The sequence below is a fragment of the Coturnix japonica genome, chromosome 16 (genome assembly GCF_001577835.2).
Source record: "Coturnix japonica isolate 7356 chromosome 16, Coturnix japonica 2.1, whole genome shotgun sequence".
NCBI lineage: Eukaryota > Metazoa > Chordata > Aves > Galliformes > Phasianidae > Coturnix > Coturnix japonica.
This window is the reverse complement of record NC_029531.1, coordinates 269,192-288,771: the sequence shown is the minus strand read 5'-3', so window position 1 is coordinate 288,771 and position 19,580 is coordinate 269,192. Positions and strand designations below refer to the sequence as shown.

General features: G+C 47.3%; 2 protein-coding genes and 10 non-coding genes across 13 annotated transcripts; 3 read left to right on the top strand and 9 right to left on the bottom strand.

The window, feature by feature from the left end:
* Window positions 1-2,068: 2,068 nt before the first annotated feature.
* On the bottom strand, window positions 2,069-2,141 carry TRNAK-CUU. The gene has a single exon. It is a non-coding gene; the product is annotated as a tRNA-Lys (tRNA).
* A 234-nt stretch (window positions 2,142-2,375) lies between these two features.
* Window positions 2,376-2,447, bottom strand: TRNAE-CUC. The gene has a single exon. It is a non-coding gene; the product is annotated as a tRNA-Glu (tRNA).
* A 510-nt stretch (window positions 2,448-2,957) lies between these two features.
* On the bottom strand, window positions 2,958-3,030 carry TRNAV-CAC. Its single transcript has one exon. It is a non-coding gene; the product is annotated as a tRNA-Val (tRNA).
* Window positions 3,031-3,262: 232 nt separating this feature from the next.
* Window positions 3,263-3,334, bottom strand: TRNAE-UUC. The gene has a single exon. It is a non-coding gene; the product is annotated as a tRNA-Glu (tRNA).
* Window positions 3,335-3,603: 269 nt separating this feature from the next.
* TRNAE-UUC lies at window positions 3,604-3,675 on the top strand. Its single transcript has one exon. It is a non-coding gene; the product is annotated as a tRNA-Glu (tRNA).
* Window positions 3,676-3,861: 186 nt separating this feature from the next.
* On the bottom strand, window positions 3,862-3,934 carry TRNAV-CAC. Its single transcript has one exon. It is a non-coding gene; the product is annotated as a tRNA-Val (tRNA).
* Window positions 3,935-4,410: 476 nt separating this feature from the next.
* On the bottom strand, window positions 4,411-16,332 carry LOC107321539 (E3 ubiquitin-protein ligase TRIM39). 2 transcript variants are annotated; one of them, XM_015878539.1, is made up of 7 exons: window positions 16,247-16,332; window positions 13,016-13,495; window positions 11,527-11,622; window positions 11,031-11,261; window positions 8,944-8,966; window positions 8,496-8,611; window positions 7,100-7,829 (listed from the first exon to the last, which is right to left on the bottom strand). In XM_015878539.1, exons 2-7 carry the CDS (start codon window positions 13,424-13,426, stop codon window positions 7,315-7,317), a joined length of 1,392 nt encoding a protein of 463 aa, XP_015734025.1. In that variant the 5' UTR covers window positions 13,427-13,495; window positions 16,247-16,332; the 3' UTR covers window positions 7,100-7,314. The 2 variants fall into 2 exon arrangements, with proteins under 2 accessions (XP_015734024.1, XP_015734025.1); XM_015878538.2 differs by lacking the exon at window positions 16,247-16,332 and having other exon boundaries at window positions 4,411-7,829; window positions 13,016-13,740.
* TRNAL-CAA lies at window positions 4,421-4,525 on the bottom strand. Its single transcript has 2 exons — window positions 4,488-4,525; window positions 4,421-4,465 (listed from the first exon to the last, which is right to left on the bottom strand). It is a non-coding gene; the product is annotated as a tRNA-Leu (tRNA).
* On the bottom strand, window positions 4,669-4,741 carry TRNAK-CUU. Its single transcript has one exon. It is a non-coding gene; the product is annotated as a tRNA-Lys (tRNA).
* TRNAV-CAC lies at window positions 5,029-5,101 on the top strand. Its single transcript has one exon. It is a non-coding gene; the product is annotated as a tRNA-Val (tRNA).
* Window positions 5,320-5,391, bottom strand: TRNAE-CUC. The gene has a single exon. It is a non-coding gene; the product is annotated as a tRNA-Glu (tRNA).
* LOC107321538 (E3 ubiquitin-protein ligase TRIM7-like) lies at window positions 14,252-19,486 on the top strand. Its single transcript, XM_015878537.2, has 7 exons — window positions 14,252-16,597; window positions 17,134-17,229; window positions 17,654-17,884; window positions 18,019-18,041; window positions 18,155-18,270; window positions 18,411-18,440; window positions 18,699-19,486. Exons 1-7 carry the CDS (start codon window positions 16,178-16,180, stop codon window positions 19,211-19,213), a joined length of 1,431 nt encoding a protein of 476 aa, XP_015734023.1. The 5' UTR covers window positions 14,252-16,177; the 3' UTR covers window positions 19,214-19,486.
* Window positions 19,487-19,580: the final 94 nt, after the last annotated feature.

Below are 19,580 nucleotides of genomic sequence, written 5' to 3'. Positions count from 1 at the left end.
AAAACCCACAAAATAAACCCAAAATGAGACCCCTTACCTGAACCCCACCAGGTCTGACAGCATCTGTAGCCCCCACTGCCTTTATAGGGGCTGATTTCTTCCCATGTTTGGGCTGACCTGGGACTGAACGACCTCGAAGCTGATGGAGAACATTGTTGTATGGGAACAATGCTTTGTACAGCTGGGCAAACAGAGCACAGAGAGCAAAAAAAGGATCATTATATGGGTGAATAACCCTAAAATCCTTTAAATTCATATTTCATATATAGGGAAACCACCCCATACACCAAAAAGGGGCTTAAAACACCATGGATCCTTATAGGGTTAAGCCATGAGGGTATGGCGTTACGTAATGGCGTGTTGAATTAGGGTATGCTGTGTTTAATTAGGGTATGATGTTTTTAATTAAGGTATGGTGTTATTAATTAGGGTATGGTGTTTTTAATTGGGATATGGTGTGATTAATTAGGGTATGGTGTTTTTAATTAGTGTATGGTGTTTTTAATAAGGGTATGGTGTTATTAATTAGGGTATGGTGTTTTTAATTAGTGTATGGTGTTTTTAATTAGGGTATGGTGTGTTTAATTAGGGTATGGTGTGATAAATTGGAATATGGTCTGTTTAATTAGGGTTCGGTGTTTTTAATTAGGGTTCGGTGTTTTTAATTAGGGTATGGTGTGTTTAATTAGGGTATGGTGTGATTAATTAGGGTATGGTGTGATTAATTAGGGTATGGTGTGTTTAATTAGGGTATGGTGTTTTTAATTAGGGTATGGTGTGATTAATTAGGGTATGGTGTCTTTAATTAGGGTATGGTGTTTTTAATTAGGGTTTGGTGTGATTAATTAGGGTATGGTGTGTTGAATTAGGGTTCGATGTTTTTAATTAGGGTATGGTGTTTTGGTGTATGGGATGTAGTTATGGGGCTGCTATGGGGCTGATATAGGGCTGATATGGGGCTGATGGCACAAATCCCATTGTAAATATGGGTTTTCTCGAGCGTGAAGCCAAATGTTTGGCCAAATTAAGGGAGGTGTTTTCAGTGTATGGCGTTATATGGCTGAAAATGGGGTATGGTGTTTGAAAATGGGGCAGAGTAACTGGAAATGGGGAATGATGTCTGAAAATACAGGGTATGATACTGAAAATATGGGATTTTGTGCTGAAAATACGAGTTTTGGTGCTGAAAATAGGACACAGTGTTTGAAAATATGGGGTTTAGGTGCTGAAAATGTGGGGCTTTGTGCTGAAAATACAGGGTTTTGTGCTGAAAATAGGGCAAGGTGTTTAAAAATATGGGGTTTTGTGCTGAAAATATGGGGTTTTGGTGCTGAAAATATGGGATTTTGGTGCTGAAAATATAGGGTTTTGTGCTGAAAATTGGGCAAGGTGTTTAAAAATATGGGGTTTTGTGCTGAAAATATGGGGTTTTGGTGCTGAAAATATGGGGTTTTGTTCTGAAAATAGGGCACGGTGTCTGAAAATATGGGGNGAAAATATGGGGTTTTGTTCTGAAAATAGGGCACGGTGTCTGAAAATATGGGGTTTTGTGCTGAAAATATGGGGTTTTGGTGCTGAAAATATGGGATTTTGTGCTGAAAATATGGGTTTTGGTGCTGAAAATATGGCATGATGTCTGAAAATATGGGGTTTTGTTCTGAAAATAGGGCATGATGTCTGAAAATATGGGGTTTTGGTGCTGAAAATATGGGGTTTTGGAGCTGAAAATATGGGATTTTGTGCTGAAAATACGGGGTTTTGGTGCTGAAAATATGGGATTTTGTGCTGAAAATATGGGTTTTGGTGCTGAAAATAGGGCATGTTGTCTGAAAATATGGGGTTTTGGTGCTGAAAATGTGGGGCTTTGGTGCTGAAAATATGGGGTTTGGTGCTGTATTAAAACCTCAGCAATGAAGGAGGCAAAACGTGAATCGCTTCTTTCTGATCTAAATAGCCCAATTTTGTATTTTTAGCCCCATTTAATATATATTTTCATCCCGATGTTCCTAATTGAACTAAATACGCCCCCCAAAAAATAAAAGGAGTGAAGGGGAAAAGTGAAACCAAGCGCCCAACGTGGGGCTCGAACCCACGACCCTGAGATTAAGAGTCTCATGCTCTACCGACTGAGCTAGCCGGGCTGCTGGCTGCTAATTAGTGTTAATTGCAATTAAGGGGGTTGGGGGGGGGTATTGCAGATTGGGTTTGTTTTAGTTCATTCTGGAGGTTAAAGTCTGCACAGGGAGGGGTTAGGGCAGCACTAAAGGGCCGTAGGGTTTATCAATGGGGTTTATCAGTGGATATTTAAGGGAGAAAATAAAGTTTTATAGGCAAAAAAAATACATGAACTTTAAGATATCGCTTCTAGACTGAACTTCCCTGACCGGGAATCGAACCCGGGCCGCGGCGGTGAGAGCGCCGAATCCTAACCACTAGACCACCAGGGAGCTCTATAGTAGCCTATGGACCCCCATTGAACTCCATAAAATCCCCTTTTTCTCCCCATTTTTCTTCCCCAAAAATGGACTTTTATGATCTCAATGAGCCCCAAACCTCCAGTGTGATAGGAAGAGGCAGAGAGCTGCTATTTCTCCTCTTATATGGATAGATAAGCTGCTCTAATTACTCTAATTACAGCTTTCCTATAAGGATTCAGCCTTAAATATCGATTTTAATCTGATTTTTGGGCTTAAAAAGCTCAATAAAGGGAAATAAACATGTATTAAACCCCACCAGGCTTGGTTTGTTGGGGGATGAATGGAAATGAAGGCACAAACAGAAGCTTAATGGGGATATAAGGGGGGGAAAGGCTAATTAATAGCAATTAGCTTATTAATTAGATGGGGAGGGTGAAGTAAGGGGGAATATGGGGAAGGGCAGCTCGGATAAGGGATAAAAGTGTGTAAAAAGTGTTAAAAATGGGCAAAATTAAAGGGGTGAAGGAAAAAAGAACCAAGTGTTTCTGCCCGGTTTCGAACCGGGGACCTTTCGCGTGTGAGGCGAACGTGATAACCACTACACTACAGAAACCCCATATAGAGCCAATGTGGGCCCATAGTTCCAATAGGATACACCCAAATCTGCCTTTTTTCCACCCAAATCCGCCCCGGAAAGCCTCAGATTTAACACCACCATTCGAAAAGGGTTCTATGGTGCTAAGCAATAAAGATAGAAGGAAAGCGAAAGGACAAAGGTTAAAAAATGGTTAAAAAGAATGAAAATAGGAATTTTAACCAATTTCAACCCATTTTAAGGCAAAACTTTCCCTGACCGGGAATCGAACCCGGGCCACGGCGGTGAAAGCGCCGGATCCTAACCACTAGACCACCAGGGAGAGCTGAATTATGCCTCTATCTATTTTCATCTCATTTTTCGTTATATTTTTTTCTTCACTTCTTTATTTTCTATCATTTCGCCTTTTTTCCTCTCTCCTCCTCTTCGTCCTTTTTCCCCCTCTATTTTAAACCCTTTTTCTCGCAGCGAATAAGCCCTTTCCGCTTTTTAAGCAGCAAACTCTTTCTCCAGCCCTATTCAAACCATTGGCAACTAAAAAAGCGCAATAATAAACAGCAGGATTGGGTTAAATAACACCAAATATGGGCATCCCTGGTGGTCTAGTGGTCAGGATTCGGCGCTTTCACCGCCGCGGCCCGGGTTCGATTCCCGGTCAGGGAAAAATACCTTTATTTTCCCCAAATTCTTTTGTATTTATCAATCCTGACGTTCAGAAACCGGCTTCAAAGCGGCGCTTTTTAGTTTTTTTTTTTCCTTTTTATAACTATTTTTCCTTCTGTTAAATGTGAGGTCGGGAGGGGATCACAAAACTACGTAAAAATGGGTTAAAACAATAAAAAAACTAAGTGTTTCTGCCCGGTTTCGAACCGGGGACCTTTCGCGTGTGAGGCGAACGTGATAACCACTACACTACAGAAACCCCCATTGGGCTCCATTATCGCCTCTGAGCTCTCAAAATCTACTTTAAAACCGCATATTTTGGGGTCATTTTGCTGATTTTTGGGTCATTTTGCTGATTTTTGGGTCATTTTGTTGATTTTTCGGGTCATTTCTCTCCTTTTTTTTCCTTGGGCGGCCCGTTTGGTTGATTCCTTCCTCGTTTTAAGCACCTGATGCAGGAATTTCCCGTTTTCCCGTGTCAAATTGGGGCAAAAATAAGCAAATAAACGACAAAAAGGCGTTTTTTAACCTTTATGGATTTAAAATGAATTAAAATTCAGAATAGAAGGGAGATAAACGCTGTTCTGCTGTTTCTCCTCCACGATAGAGCTCAGAAATGGGGAAAACTTGCACAAAATGCATTTTATGGGTAGAAATATTGAAATATCGCGTCGTTGGGGGGGTGGAAAAAGTGAAGGGGGGGGGGAAGTGTTTAAATTTGGGGGGAAAAAGGTAAAATAGCGCTTGTCAGGAGTGGGATTCGAACCCACGCCTCCAGGGGAGACCAGAAATCCCATTGGGAAGGAATGAACCTTGAGTCTGGCGCCTTAGACCACTCGGCCATCCTGACAGCTGTAAAATGGGCTTAAAAACGGGGTTATTTGGACCTGAAAATGATGGTTTTTTATACTATATGTTATAATTGGGGTCTTATGGGGTCGGTCGCTGTGGTTTTGTGCTTTAAATTGAGCAAAAAAAGGAGATAAATGGAAGCGCCCAACGTGGGGCTCGAACCCACGACCCTGAGATTAAGAGTCTCATGCTCTACCGACTGAGCTAGCCGGGCTGTCCATTGAACCCTATGGGAGCCCGTTTTGGGGTTAGATTCGGTGTTTTTGGTGCTGTTTGAAGGTCTTAAAGTGTGTAATGGGGGTAGCAAAAAGGCTGTGTTTTAATATGGATTTTAAGGGGGGAAATCTGCTTTATTCGGGGCCGGAATAAATGGATAATTTTAACTCGGGGGGTCAATTAAATGGGAGATTTAATTAAAGTGGGATTAATTAAAGTGGGATTAATTAAAAGGGGGAGTAATTAAAGTGAATGGAGAGGGAGGTATAATGGATCCCTATGGAGGTTTCTGTAGTGTAGTGGTTATCACGTTCGCCTCACACGCGAAAGGTCCCCGGTTCGAAACCGGGCAGAAACACTTAGTTTTTTTCCCCCATTTTTGGGGTTTTTAATGATTATTGGTGTGTTAATAGAAGGCAGAGCCATCGCTTCCAGTTTATTTCAGCTGGGAAGGAGATAGAACAAGAAAAGCAGCAGGATTATTCGCTCTGAGGCCGTTTTTGGGGCGGAAAATGGGATTTTTTTACATCGAGAAAATGGGGGAAAAAATGGGGATTTAGGGGAAAAGAAAAAACCTTCCCTGACCGGGAATCGAACCCGGGCCGCGGCGGTGAGAGCGCCGAATCCTAACCACTAGACCACCAGGGATGCCTATAGATCCTATAGGCCCTTGAAGTTGCCTACTCCAACGCTAAAATCACCCATTTTTACCCCAAAATCACCTATTTTAACCCCATAATCTTTGATTGATTTCCCTTCTGTTTTCGCTTTCTTTTCCCTTCGGGGTCAACCGACCCCAATGGCTTCAGCTCAAGATCTGGATCTTAAAGGCCCTTAGAGTTGCCTACCCCGACACAACAACCCCCAAATCATCTGTTTTTACCCCATAATCTTTGATTGATTTCCATTCTATCTCAGCTTTCTTTTTCCTTCAGGCTTCATTACCTTGATGATCATCAAGGGTCCCTTCCAATTCAACAGGACCCCAATGGCTTTGGCTCAAGATCTGGATCTTCAAGGCCCTTAGAGTTGCCTACCCCGACACAACAACCCCAAAATCATCTGTTTTTACCCCATAATCTTTGACTGATTTTCCTTCTATCTTCACTTCCTTTTTCCTTCGGGCTTCATTACCTTGATGATCATCAAGGGTCCCTTCCAATTTAACTGACCCCAATGGCTTTGGCTCAAGATCTGGATCTTCAAGGCCCTTAGAGTTGCCTACCCCAACACGACAACCCCAAAATCACCCATTTTTACCCCATAATTTTTGATGGATTTCCATTCTATCTTCGCTTTCTTATTCCTTCAGGCTTCATTACCTTGATGATTATCAAGGGTCCCTTCCAATTCAACAGACCCCAATGGCTCCAGCTCAAGATTTGGATCTTAAAGGCCCTTAGAGTTGCCTACCCCAACACGACAACCCAAAATCACCCATTTTTACCCCATAATCTTTGATTATGGGGTAACTTCATTATTAATGAAGCCTTCAGGCTTCATTACCTTGATGATCATCAAGGGTCCCTTCCAATTCAACCAACCCCTATGGGCCCCTATTAAGCCCCTATTAAGCCCCTATTAAGCCCCAATTAAGCCTCTATTAAGCCCCTATTAAGCCCCAATTAAGCCTCTATTAAGCCCCTATTAAGCCCCTATGGCTTAAGATCTGGAAGGCGTTTTATCTCTTAATTTTGACTTAAAACACTGAAATTCAGGTGGTTTTGGGTAATATGGCCAATGCACGATGCATCATTGGCTGTTGTGCTCTGATCCAATGGGGGTTCTGTAGGTGACCCCATTCACCACCCCCAGTCCCGGGGTCCAAACTGAAAGACACCACAATTATTGATTAAAAGAGGCCATTTCTTATTATTTCTGTATTTGGTAGCCAGGATTACAGCAAATAACACTTATAATAACCCCCAGTTTTGGGGTGATTAGACCATGGGGACCCCCCAGACTTGGAGTGATAAGACTATGTGGTGCCCTCAGTCTTGGGGTGATTAGACCATAGGGTGCCCCCAGACTTGAGGTTATGAGACCATGGGGTGCCCCTAGACTTGGGGGGATGAATCTATAGGGTACTCCCAGACTTGGAGTGATGAGACCATGGGGTGCCCCCAGACTTGGGGTAGTGAGACCATGGGGTACCCCCAGAAAGTCTGGGGTTTCATAAACCATGGGGTACCCCCAGACTTGGGGTGATGAAACTATGGGGTACCCACAGTCTTGAGGTGATGAGACCATGGGGTGCCCCCAGACTTGGGGTGATGAGACCATGGGGTACCCCCAGACTTGGGGTGATAAAACTAAGGGGTACCCATAGTCTTGGGGGGATGAAACTATGGGGTGCCCCCAGACTTGGGGTGATGTGACTATGGGGTACCCCCAGTCTTGGGGTGATGAGACCGTGGGGTACCCCCAGATTTGGGTTTTCATAAACCATGGGGTACCCCCAGACTTGGGGCGATGAGACCATGAGATCTCCCCAGATTTGGGGTGAGGAGACCCTTTGGTTTCCCCAGATCTGAGTGAGTGATGCTCAAGGCTTTGCTGCCCCATGGGGTCTCATGGGGACAGCGTGAAGCAGCAGCCCCTCCCCAGGCAGAGCAGTGGAAGGACCCTCTCCCCTCCAAAAGACGTGGGAGGGTAAGCAAAAATGGGCACCTCCTTGTTGGCATCGAAAAACGCCACTCGCCCGGCCTCATAATCCAGGTAAATCCCAATCACTTTAGGGGCAGAGAGAAGCTCAATGGGGCTGGTGGGTGAAGTCAGAGCCTGATACTGAGCCCCACATTGCCCCACTGCCCAAATCCCCACCTCGGGTTTAACGCTGATCCGTCCCTTCCTCTCCACCGACTCCTTGGCCACTCCAACAGCCCAGGCCTCCCCATCTCCCACCTCCACCTCCCAATAGTGCCTCCCTGCATTGAACCCTTGGCAGCCCAAAACGCAACGGGATGAATCGAAACGTTTGGGGTTGTCGGGGACGGGGTTTCGGGCCTCTTCCCATCGTACACGTTTCTGGTCTTCAGATAGAACCAGTCGGGGATGCGCCGTGTCGGGATCCAACGTCAGACTTTCTAAGGGTAGAAAAGAGATGAGGGTGGGATTTGATCCCAAAAGGCCCTTATTTCCCCACTTTCTGACCCCATTTTCCCCACCCCAGGATATTCCAGCTCTCAATCCAGAGTGCTGGGGGTGAGGCAGGATTGGTTTCATTCCCATAGCAATAAAGGAAGAGGAGAAGTATTACAGTCATAGAGTGGTTGAGGTTGGAAGGGACCTCTAGGGGGTCATTGGATCTGTGTTTCATTCCCCAGTATTCCTTAAGATCGCTTTTGTTTTGGGATCTTTTTTGATCCATTTTGTTGCCTACAGACGTAGAATGAACCCAAATCTCCCCATCACCAAAGAGGATCTCACTTGAGTCCGTTCTACCCATTAAAACATAGGCTTTAAAATCTATTTCACTGAATATTTCATTTCTTTACTGGAAGGAAACATATCTAAACTTTCAAAATACAGCAAACAGACCCAATCTATTGCAAACTCAACCTTCATAGACTGGATGAGGTTGGAAGGGATCTCTGGGGGTCATTGGATCTGTGTTTCATTCCCCAGTATTCCTTAATATCGCTTTTGTTTTGGGATCCTTTGACTCCATTTCATAAGGAAACATGTTTAAACTATCAAAATACGGCAAACAGACCCAAATCTATTGTAAACTCAACCCTTCTCTTCCCTACCTCGGAACTGCATCAGCGTCTCCTTGAGGGTTGTGTGTATCTGAGTAGGGCTGGTGGGGTTTTCTTCTCCTTCAGGCAAAACCTCCTTGTCCTTTTGGGATTCCTCATTCTCCAGCCTGGAAAGGTGAAAAACATTCCCTGTTTTCTTGCTGATTTGGGGTTTTTTTCCCCATTAATCTACCTCCTTAACCCAACTCCATTCACATCAGGGTCTGCTATGGGGGTGGGAATCTCCAGTCAATGTCCCCTTTTAGCTGATGAGCTCCTGGGTGTTTAATTATCAGGATAATTTAATTAGATAATTAGGGTTGTAATTTAGGGTGGCCATGGGTGCCTTTATCCTATAGGTCTATAAAGGGGGGTAATATGGGAGTGGGATTTCATCGTTGAGCACCACCACTATAGGAATAAATTACACCCATAGAGACAGATGGAAGGAACCACAAACCTGCTCAAGATGTTCCTGCTGCCCTATAAGGGGAAGAAGGGAGAAGAGCAACAGGGTGAGAGCGAAGTCAACCCAACATCAGCCAACTTTCATGACCCTCCTCCTTCAGGGTGAGAGTTATTAGTGCTAATTGTAGAGTCGTTAAGGTTGGAAAAGACCTCTGAGATCACTAAGTCAACCCACCCCCACTCATAGAGTCAATGAGGTTGGAGACGTCTGAGGTTATCAAGTCCAACCCCAAACCATCACCCCCATTCCAATCCAACCACTGACTCCAATCCCAAACCATCACCCCCATTCCCATCCAACCATTGACTCCAATCCCAAACCATCACCCCCATTCCCATCCAACCATTGACTCCAACCCCAAACCATCACCAATTCCCATCACCCAGGCCAATTCCTATCAAACCATTGACCCAACGCCCAAACCATCACCCCATTCCATTCCAACGCATTGACTCCAACCATTTCCATCCAACCACTGACTTCCAACCCAAATCCCCCATCACCCCATTCCCATCCAACCATTGACTCCAACCCCATTTCCATCCAACCACTGACTCCAAGCCCAAAAACCATCACCCCTTCCATCAAACCCATTGACACCCAACCCCAAACCCATCACCCCATTCCCACCCGCAACCATGGACTCCAACTCCAAACCATCACCCCATTCCCATCCAACCATGGACCTCCAACCCCAAACCATCACCCCCATTCCCATCCAAACCATTGACTGCCACCCCAAAGCCATCAACGCTCCATTTCCCCATCAAGACATTGACTCCAACCCCATTCCCCATCCAACATTGATTCCAACCTCAAAACGCATCAACCCCCATTTCCCACCAACCATCGACTCCAACCCCAAAACCATCACCCCATTCCCATCCAACCATTGACTCCAACCCCAAACCATCACCCCCATTCCCATCCAACCATTGACTCCAACCCCAAACCATCACCCCCATTCCCACCCAACCATCGACTCCAACCCCAAACCATCACCCCATTCCCATCAAACCATTGACTCCAACCCCAAACCATCACCCCAATTCCCATCAAACCATTGACTCCAACCCCAAACCATCACCCCCATTCCCATCACCCCAATTCCCATCAAACCGTTGACTCCAACCCCATTTCCATCCAACCATTTACTCCAACCCCAAACCATCACCCCCATTCCCATCAAACCATCGACTCCAACCCCAAACCATCACCCCCATTCCCATCCAACCATTGACTCCAACCCCAAACCATCACCCCCATTCCCATCACCCCCATTCCCATCAAACCATTGACTCCAACCCCAAACCATCACCCCATTCCCATCCAACCATTGACTCCAACCCCATTTCCATCCAACCACTTACTCCAACCCCAAACCATCACCCCATTCCCATCCAACCATTGACCCCAACCCCATTCCCATCACCCCCATTCCCATCAACCCATTGACTCCAACCCCATTCCCATCAAACCACTGACCCCAACCCCAAACCATCACCCCCATTCCCATCCAACCATTGACTCCAACCCCATTCCCATCAACCCATTGACTCCAACCCCAAACCATCACCCCCATTCCCATCCAACCATGGACTCCAACCCCAAACCATCACCCCCATTCCCATCCAACCATGGACTCCAACCCCAAACCATCACCCCCATTCCCATCAACCCATTGACCCCAACCCCAAACCATCACCCCATTCCCATCCAACCATCGACTCCAACCCCAAACCATCACCCCCATTCCCATCGAACCATGGACTCCAACCCCAAACCATCACCCCCATTCCCATCAAACCACTGACCCCAACCCCAAAACATCACCCCCATTCCCATCAAACCACAGCCTTGGGCCCCACATCTACACCGACATCTGCACAGGCTTTGACATATATGACTCCAAAGCAGGACTCAAGCCAACCCAGGACTCAAACAGACCCTACCAATCACTGTGTATGAAGGGATATAGATGTACAGTTGGATGGATGAGCCCCACACCCAGCTAAAATAGGGATGTCTATAAGCCCTGCTTGAATTCAAACCATCTCGAAGCAAACAGTGATGGCAACCTGTAGGAATTCACACGGTGGCTGCTGGCATTTCTCCTCCAGCTCACAGATCTGCTCACTGATGGAGGAGATCCCCTCCAAGAGCTTGGCCACCTTCTCCTCTTTCCTCCTCATGATTTCCTGGTCCAGCTTCTCCAACCTCCCCAAGAGGATCCTCTCCTGTTGCTCCACAAACTGCTGCAGCTCCTTGATGTCCATCATCACCTTCTGTCTCTCCTCTTGGACCTTCTCCTGCAGGGAAATTCAATGCATGGGTGCATAAACACTGCAACAAAGGTGATTTATTGGGTGCGATGCAGCCATAAATTCCAGGGAGCATCGCAGAACAATGAGTAATACTCGTTAATTCTGCTATTCCTGGGCTGACAGAGGGCATTTCCCAAGGGCTCTGATCTTTGTACCCAATATACTGCAGACCTTTGGCCAACAGGGTGTGATATAAAGGGATGACTCAGGGGAAGGGAAGGCCATGACTGCAAAGGGAACAAACACTTACAAGGAATTCCAGGCTTTTCCCTTCCTCAGCCTCTTTGAGCCCCCGGAGCTTTTCCTTCTTTTCCTTCAGGATCTGAACGTGAGCCTGGATTTTCTCCTGGATGGAGAAGGAACATTTTCTTTAGTGCATTTCAATCCAGCCCCTTCCATTTGGTGATACTCCAGGCTGATATTCAAGATCTCTATGATGGGAATGAGAGCTTGAAGAACATCGGGGTGACCAACATTGGAAGACAACAGAGAGCCAACAAAGTGAAGGCTGGCCATCCTCCAACATTGAAGATGGATTGAAATCCAACTATATGGTGGGCAAAGCCACACATCAGACCCCTCCTTCACCCTCCTCCTCCTTCTCCTTGATGACCTCCATTCCTTGTGATCCTCCATCATCTCCTCAATGGGGACAAAATTGGGATGACCAACATTGGAAGACAACAGAGAGCCAACAAAGAGGAGACAGGCCATTTCTAACCCAGAAAACACATTGAAGAAGGATGGAAACTCAACTATTTGGTGGGCAAAGCCACACATCACCCTCCTCTCCATCCTCTGTTCCTTGTGTCCCCCACCATCTCCACAATGGGGACAGCGTTGAGATGACCAACATTGGAAGACAACAGAAAGCCAACAAAGCAGAGACTGGCCATCCTCCAACCCACAAAACACATTGAGAAAGGACTGAAACCCAACTACATGGTGGGCAAAGCCACACATCAGACCCCTCCATCACCCTCCACCTCTGTTCCTTGTGCCCCCCACCATCTCCACAATGGGGACAGTGTTGGGATGACCAACATTGGAAGACAACAGAGATCCAATGAAGCAGAGACTGGCCATCCTCCTACCCACAAAACACACTGAAGAAGGATTGAAATCCAACTATATGGTGGGCAAAGCCACACATCACCCTCCTCCTCCTCCTCTGTTCCTTGTGCCCCCGACCAGCTCCCCAGTAGGGACAGCGTTGGGATGACCAACAATGGAAGACAACAGAGATCCAAGAAAGCAGAGACTGGCCATCTTCCTACCCACAAAACACATTGAGAAAGGACTGAAACCCAACTATATGGTGGGCAAAGCCACACATCAGACCCCTCCATCACCCTCCACCTCTGTTCCTTGTGCCCCCCACCATCTCCCCAATGGGGACAGCGTTGGGATGACCAACATTGGAAGACAACAGAGAGCCAAGAAAGCAGAGACTGGCCATCTTCCAACCCACAAAACACATCGAGAAAGGATGGAAACCGAACTATCTCTGGGCAAAGCCACACATCAGACCCCTTCATCACCCTCCACCTTTGTTCCTTGTGCCTCCCACCATCTCCCCAATGGGGACAGCGTTGGGATGACCAACATTGGAAGACAACAGAGATCCAACGAAGCAGAGACTGGCCATCCTCCAACTCACAAAACACACTGAACAAGGATGGAAACCCAACACTTTCCAATCAAATTAGCACCCAAGACCCTTCCACGACCCTCCGTACCTTCTGCTCTTCCGCCGCCTCCTCGATGGGGACGGCGGCGTGCAGGCGGTGAGCATGGGACTCCCTGCACACCAAACAAATGGGCTCTTGGTCCTCCTCACAAAACAGCTTCAGAACCTCCTGGTGCCTCTCACACATCCTTTCCCCAGCATTGGGTGCCCTCAGGCTCAGCCTTTTGGCGATCTCAATGATCTTGGCCAACTCGCGGTTGGGTCGTAGGTTTCTTTGCGTGGCCGTCGCCTTGCAACGAGGGCAGGGGAAGGTTTCCTCTTCTTTTTCCCAGCAACGGGTGATGCACGCCCTGCAGAAGTTGTGCCCGCAGTGGATGGAGACGGGATCCTGGAAGAACCCCAAGCAAAGAGAGCAGGAAGCTTCATCCTGGAAGCTCTCAGCTGGGTTATCTTCATCCATAGCAACAACGACGGGTGATGGCAATAATGACAGAGCAGCTTTCGTTTTCTACTCGGTCTGTTCTCCTTCCTGCAGGTGCTCGGGAGGGGGGAAGGTGAAAGGGAGCAATGAAAATCAAACAGCCTTAATTACTTCCTGCCTCGTTAAGAAGCGCTGCAGGACACCCTCTAAGAGATAGAGAAATGGGGGGGGGGTAACCCTGATTCCAACCCAGGCCGTTCCCTGAACATGGAGTTTAATAGCAGGGAAGATAAACAGCCTTAATTACTTCTTGCCTCGTTAAGAGCTGCAGCCCCTATAGGGAACCCCATAAAATGAGCACCCAAGGAAGCAGATGGGTAACTCCAGCCCCACTCTTCCCTATGGGGCTCAGCCTCCACTAATCTGCCTACATTTCTCATTAATAAAGGCACTTTTAAGGCATTAATTAATTAGGAATAGAGCTTGACCAGACCCCCTTTCTTAGCACCAAAACCTCCCCTTATTTCTTCACTTCTTCCTCATTCACTGCTCCCATCTCTGACGTGCAGCACTCACCCCCATTGCACCACTTTCAGTTCTGCTTTTAATCACTTTTCTGAGCTTATTTTTCACAGCTCAGTGCTGAACCCGGGGCCGAGCAGCTGCCAATTACAGCTTATCTCTAATCACATCCTGTCACCAAATCCTTTGCTCTGCAAAGCCCCTCATTGCACCCAGCCCCAAATCCACCATTTCAGCCCCAAAGTGTCTCTAAAAATACTGAAAATGGGTTAAAAAGCACCAAAAGTGACAGCTGTCCTGGAGGGATAACAGCAAAATCCCTCACCCCATTGAATGAGAACACCTTCCTTTGCTCCATTGCCAACCTGTTGCCTTGTAGCACATGCAGAGGTTGCATCTTGCATGCAAAGCAAGCAGTGCATGCTTGCATGGGGTTGATGCTGGCTACCAAAGCAATGCACCCTCAGGTTGCACCTCTAAGCAACACATCTGCTGTTGTTTGTGAATGGGGTTTCTCAGTGGGTCACAGCTTTTTGGGTTCAGAACACTCAGAACGAAACCAAAGGGACGTTGGTGTCCTCCAAAGCCAGCAACGCCTCTTTGCTTCGCCCCAATGGGCACGAAGCAGCCCCACATACACCCCACAGCCACCCCATAGCCATGGGGATCCCTTTTGGTTCAGTTCTGAGGGGGTTTAGGGCCTTTTGGATGGGCATCCATGCATGGCTGTGGGCTTTCTGATCCCACCCCATGGGCTCGCTTCATGATCCAAGGGCATTTTAAGGGAATTCAATGGAGATTTGGAGCATTATGGAGGAAATGGGGGTTTCTGGGGGTTGTTTAAGCTCACTTTTGTGTGTGTAGGTAAAGTTGGTTGAGGGTTAAATACACCTATGGGTATATAGGGATATATGGTATATAAAGGGAGAGAGTGAGGAGAGGGGTGAAGCAGCCATCCCTGCATCCAACTGATGTTAAATGGTAAAAAGACTTAGAGAAGGGAACCATTCCTCTCATCAGCCCTAAATCTTAGGCCTTAAACTGACTTGAGAGATGCCAGATCAGAAATGTTGATGCTTTATTACTATTAATATGACTGTTATTAGGTCTTAAAGCCATCTGTTATTGCTATATACCGAGGTGGGACACCATTAAAAGTAATAGCATCCTCTTGTAAACCAGCTCACAATGAGCAGCACCAGAAGGTGTCATGACAAAGTGTGGGCTCGGGGTGGGGCAGGAGGCTGCGCTATGGGGCAGAGGCATTTAATCAACCCCTTCCTGCAAGAACACGAGTAATTAAGGTGGGATTTTAAATGGGTTTCTGCTTAATTCCTTCAAGGGATGGATGTTTAAGGGCACGGGTAGCTCTTATAGGGGATGCAACCAGCAAAGCTTGGACCATCTGCAATTAACCCCCATCCCAGCTCAGACCCCTCCCCAAATCCTCTTTGCTCCCATTTATGCTGTGGGTTCTGACCCCTTTCTTTCTCCTTACCATGCCATAGGGACTAGGTTTGGGGTACCAGGACAACCAGGGCACAGAGATCACTATGGGAGATGCACCAAGCTCTCCCTCCTCCTACCCCAAACCTCCTCCCCAAATCCCTTTTGTTCCCATCCATTCTGTGGGTCTCACCCCCATTCTTTCCCCCTTACCAACCCATGGGGATCAGGAGACCCACTTGGATGTTTAGGGCACACTTATAGGGGATGGACTTGGATGTTTAGGGCACACTTTAGGGGATGGACTTGGATATTTAGGGCTCACTTATAGGGGATGGACTCGGATATTTAGGGCACACTTATAGGGGATGGACTTGGATGTTTAGGGCTCACTTATAGGGGATGGACTCGGATGTTTAGGGCACACTTACAGGGGGTGGACTTGGATATTTAGAGCTCACTTATAGGGGATGGACTTGGATATTTAGGGCACACTTATAGGGGATGGACTTGGATATTTAGGGCACACTTATAGGGGATGGACTTGGATATTTAGGGCACACTTAAAGGGGATGGACTTGGATATTTAGGGCACACTTATAGGGGATGGACTTGGATGTTTAGGGCACACTTATAGGGGATGGACTTGGATATTTAGGGCACACTTATAGGGGATGGACTTGGATATTTAGGGCACACTTATAGGGGATGAACTTGAGCCACCACCCCTAAGCTCAGCCCTGGCTCTGCCCACCCCTAAACACCATTGGGGTGGGTGGGAAGGGAAACGCCTTCCCCCTCTCATTGCCTTTGTGGGGCCCCATGGCTGAACCCAACCCAGCTCCCCACCTCCCCAATGAAGCCTCCTGCCCCATATGCCTGGAATACTACCAAGATCCAGTCTCCATCCATTGCGGACACAGTTTCTGCAGGCAATGCATCACTCGCTGCTGGGAATGGTCCACCGGGGGGTTTTGCTGCCCTCAATGCAAGGAGACAGCAGAGGAGAGGACTTTATATCCCAATAGGGAGCTTGCAAAGGTGCTGGAGATCGCCAGGAGGCTGAGCTTGCAAGCAGCCCAAAGGGATGTTGTAGGGCAGGATGGCTGCAAAAAGCACCAGGAACCTCTGAGCATTTATTGCAAAGATGATGGAGCTTTCATCTGCATGATCTGCAGAGAGTCGAGGCTGCACCGGGCTCACGCCATGCTTCCTGTGCATGATGCTGTCCAGGAATATAAGGTAAAATCTTCATATTATTCATATTCTTCATGATATTAGCTGTATTTTTTCTTATCTAACCAGCACCAGGTGGGACATTCACTTTATACTTTGGGGCTGCAATTCAACCCAGCCAATCCAGTGTTGTGCATGGGGGGGGGAGACAGAAGCACCGTCCCCTCCTTTGGGTGCTCACAAACCCCAAAGCAAAAGAGGGTTGTTTCAATATGATGCTGCACAGCCTGAGCCGCTGTTTCCGCTGCTTCTATTCTCACACTGGGTCTGACCTCAATGTTTCTGCAAGACAAAGGGCTGAGGGGCTTCACTGTGCCCCCCCACCCCCCCTCTGATCCCACACTGACTGCTAAAGCCCAAAGAAACCCCATAGCAATGAAGAGGATGCTTCCAATGAGCTGCTTCCTAAAGCTTTGTGGCATTAATCCCCATTGAAACCATCCCCATAACCTGAGCTTCTGGGCCCCCCTACCCCCTAAATAAATGAGTTTTGGGGCTCTGTGCAATCTCCCACCTCCTAAAATTGCATTTTCTTGCCCCAGGAACAAATCCAATCCCATCTTCAAGCACTGAAGGAAGACAGAGAGAAACTCTTGGGGTTCCGAGAGGCTGAAATGAAGAGAAATTGGGACTATTTGGTAAGCGTCTGTTTAATTGTTATGAGGGGGTCTGGGTGGGTTCCTTTGTCTTTAGATGAGATAATCAGAGCTTTGCATTGGGACTGGGGTCTCTCCATGCACAAAAGCAATTGAAGCCTGGTGTGGACTTTTTCTTTTGGTTGATTGGGTTGTTTTCTAAGGATCATAGGGGGGAAATATATATAGCAGGTGGAACTGGAGCCCTTGGAAGGGACTTTAGTCAAGGGATAGAAAGCAAAACCTCATTGGGAATGGACTCAAGTGGGGGCAGCAAAGCAAAGTCTCAATGGGTTTGCTCACATCGATGGAGCATCGTTGGCTTGGGGATGTATTGCAATCCATCAGGACATCCCTGCTTTGGGAGCTGCCTCTACCTGGGGATGTAGGACTTGTTGGCTCCTCCTATGACCCCTTTTCCTTGCAGGAGAAAACCAGCACTGAAAGGCAGAAGGTTTTGGGTGCATTTGAAGGGCTGCGCCTGTTCCTGGAGGAGCAGGAACATCATCTGTTGGCTCAGCTGGAAAACATGGAGAGGGACGTGGAGAAAACACAGGAGGAGAACATCACCATACTGACCAAAGAGATCTCCCGCCTGGATACCATCATCCAGGACATGGAGGAGAAGTGTCAGCAACCAGCAAGTCAGTTTCTGCAGGTGAGGAGGTAGAAAAAAACATTCAGTTCACATCATCATGTATTATGGCCAATAGAAAGCTGTTGGGTTTCCAGTTGGGATTTCATGACCAAAAACCATTCACTGGGTTTCTTTTCCCCTTTTCTCCTTCCCAGGACATCAAGAGCACCTTGAGCAGGTAGGAAGTTTCCTGATCCCACCTCGTTAAATGGAAGCAAATGGGATGAGATGGCTCCAGGTTGGGGATGATGGTTGGACATTGGTCAATGTCTTTCTTTCCTCTTCCTCCAGATTGGGAAAGGAGAACTTCCATCAACCCATGTTGCTTCTTCCGGACCTAGAAAAGAATCTCATCCACTTCAGGGAGAAAAATAACACGTTAGAGGAGATCCTGAAGAACTTCAAAGGTGTTGAGCATGGGCTGGAGTGGGGAGAATTGGTTGTTCGTTGGGATCCGAACCATAATGGGACTTTTTGAAGTGAAAAAGAGTGTCTGGGCAAAATAATATCAGATGTTTCTTTCTTTTTTTCCTCCCTTTTCTTGTAGAAAACCTGACGTTTGAGGTGCCTGAAAAGAGTAAGTCCGTCTTCAGGAGTAAAAAGGGATTGAGAAAATCCAAAGGGAGGATGAGTGGGATGGGATGGGATTTCGGGGGGAAATCTGGGGAAGATCCTTCAGATGAGGAAAGAAGATGGGGGAAAACATCTCAAAGAGTCATGGAAACCTTTGCCCAATGAGGGCATCCCGAGGAGGGTAGAGCTTCCCAATGGGGTGAACTCCAGTGGACCTCCCTGCTCATCCCAGCAACCTTGGGGCTCTGGTTTCTTTTGTCAGTGAATGTGACCCTGGATCCAACCACAGCTCACCCCCAGCTCGCTGTATCAGAGGATGGGAGGAGCGTGAGATGGGAAGATGCCCAACAAGATGCAGCCAATGAGGAATGTGGGACCGATCCCTTTGTGCTGGGCCACGAGGGCATCACGTCAGGGAGATGCTGCTGGGAGGTGGAAGTGACTCCCAAAGGCTCCTGGGCTGTTGGGGTGGCCAAGGAGTCCCTAAAGAGGAGGGAAGAGAACCATGCGAGCCCTGAGATCGAGCTCTGGTCTATGGGCTTCTGTGAAGGACAGATTTGGGCTCTCTCCTCCTTTGAGCGCATGACATTGCCCCAAATCCAGGTTCCCAGAAGAGTTCGGGTCACCCTGGACTATGAAAGGGGTCAGGTGGCATTTTTTGATGCTGATAAGAGGGCTCTCATCTTCATTTTCCCACCAGCTTCATTCAAAGGGGAGAGCATCCACCCCTGGTTCTTGGTGTGGGGTGAGGGCTCTCAGATCACGTTGCGTCTTTGAAGCTCTCCAATACCCAAACACAAATGTTATGTCCCCAGTGTCCCTATCCACGTTGTAGGGCTCCTATTGAATTCCTTATTGGGTTTTCTATCTCCTCTTCCCATTCCCATTGACCCCAAAATGTTAAGCACCTTCAGGTCAGTCTTCATAATTGTCAGTGCTAGTTTTGGGGTATCGGTGGCAAATGGAGACCCATTTTACCCCATCTTGTATCACCCTGATTCTCCAATTTTATGGTTTTAGATGAAGTAAAAAAGGTTTGTGTGTCATAAAGTTCTTTTGTGTGTCTGGTTATTCGCTGCTTCTGGATGTTGGGTTCAATTGGGATGAAGGGGAAACCAATGGGGGAGATGCAATCAGGTGGGGA

Excerpts from the sequence above, each read along its gene's own strand:
- LOC107321538 (XM_015878537.2), top strand. The coding sequence starts at position 16,178 with ATGGCTGAACCCAACCCAGCTCCCCACCTCCCCAATGAAGCCTCCTGC. Across the intron at positions 18,042-18,154 it reads ATCAAGAGCACCTTGAGCAG|ATTGGGAAAGGAGAACTTCC; the intron begins GTAGGAAGTTTC and ends CTCTTCCTCCAG. Across the intron at positions 18,271-18,410 it reads GATCCTGAAGAACTTCAAAG|AAAACCTGACGTTTGAGGTG; the intron begins GTGTTGAGCATG and ends CTTTTCTTGTAG.
- LOC107321539 (XM_015878539.1), bottom strand. The coding sequence starts at position 13,426 with ATGGATGAAGATAACCCAGCTGAGAGCTTCCAGGATGAAGCTTCCTGC. Across the intron at positions 11,623-13,015 it reads AGGCGGCGGAAGAGCAGAAG|GAGAAAATCCAGGCTCACGT; the intron begins GTACGGAGGGTC and ends TTCTCCATCCAG. Across the intron at positions 8,612-8,943 it reads AGCAGGAACATCTTGAGCAG|GCTGGAGAATGAGGAATCCC; the intron begins GTTTGTGGTTCC and ends TCACCTTTCCAG.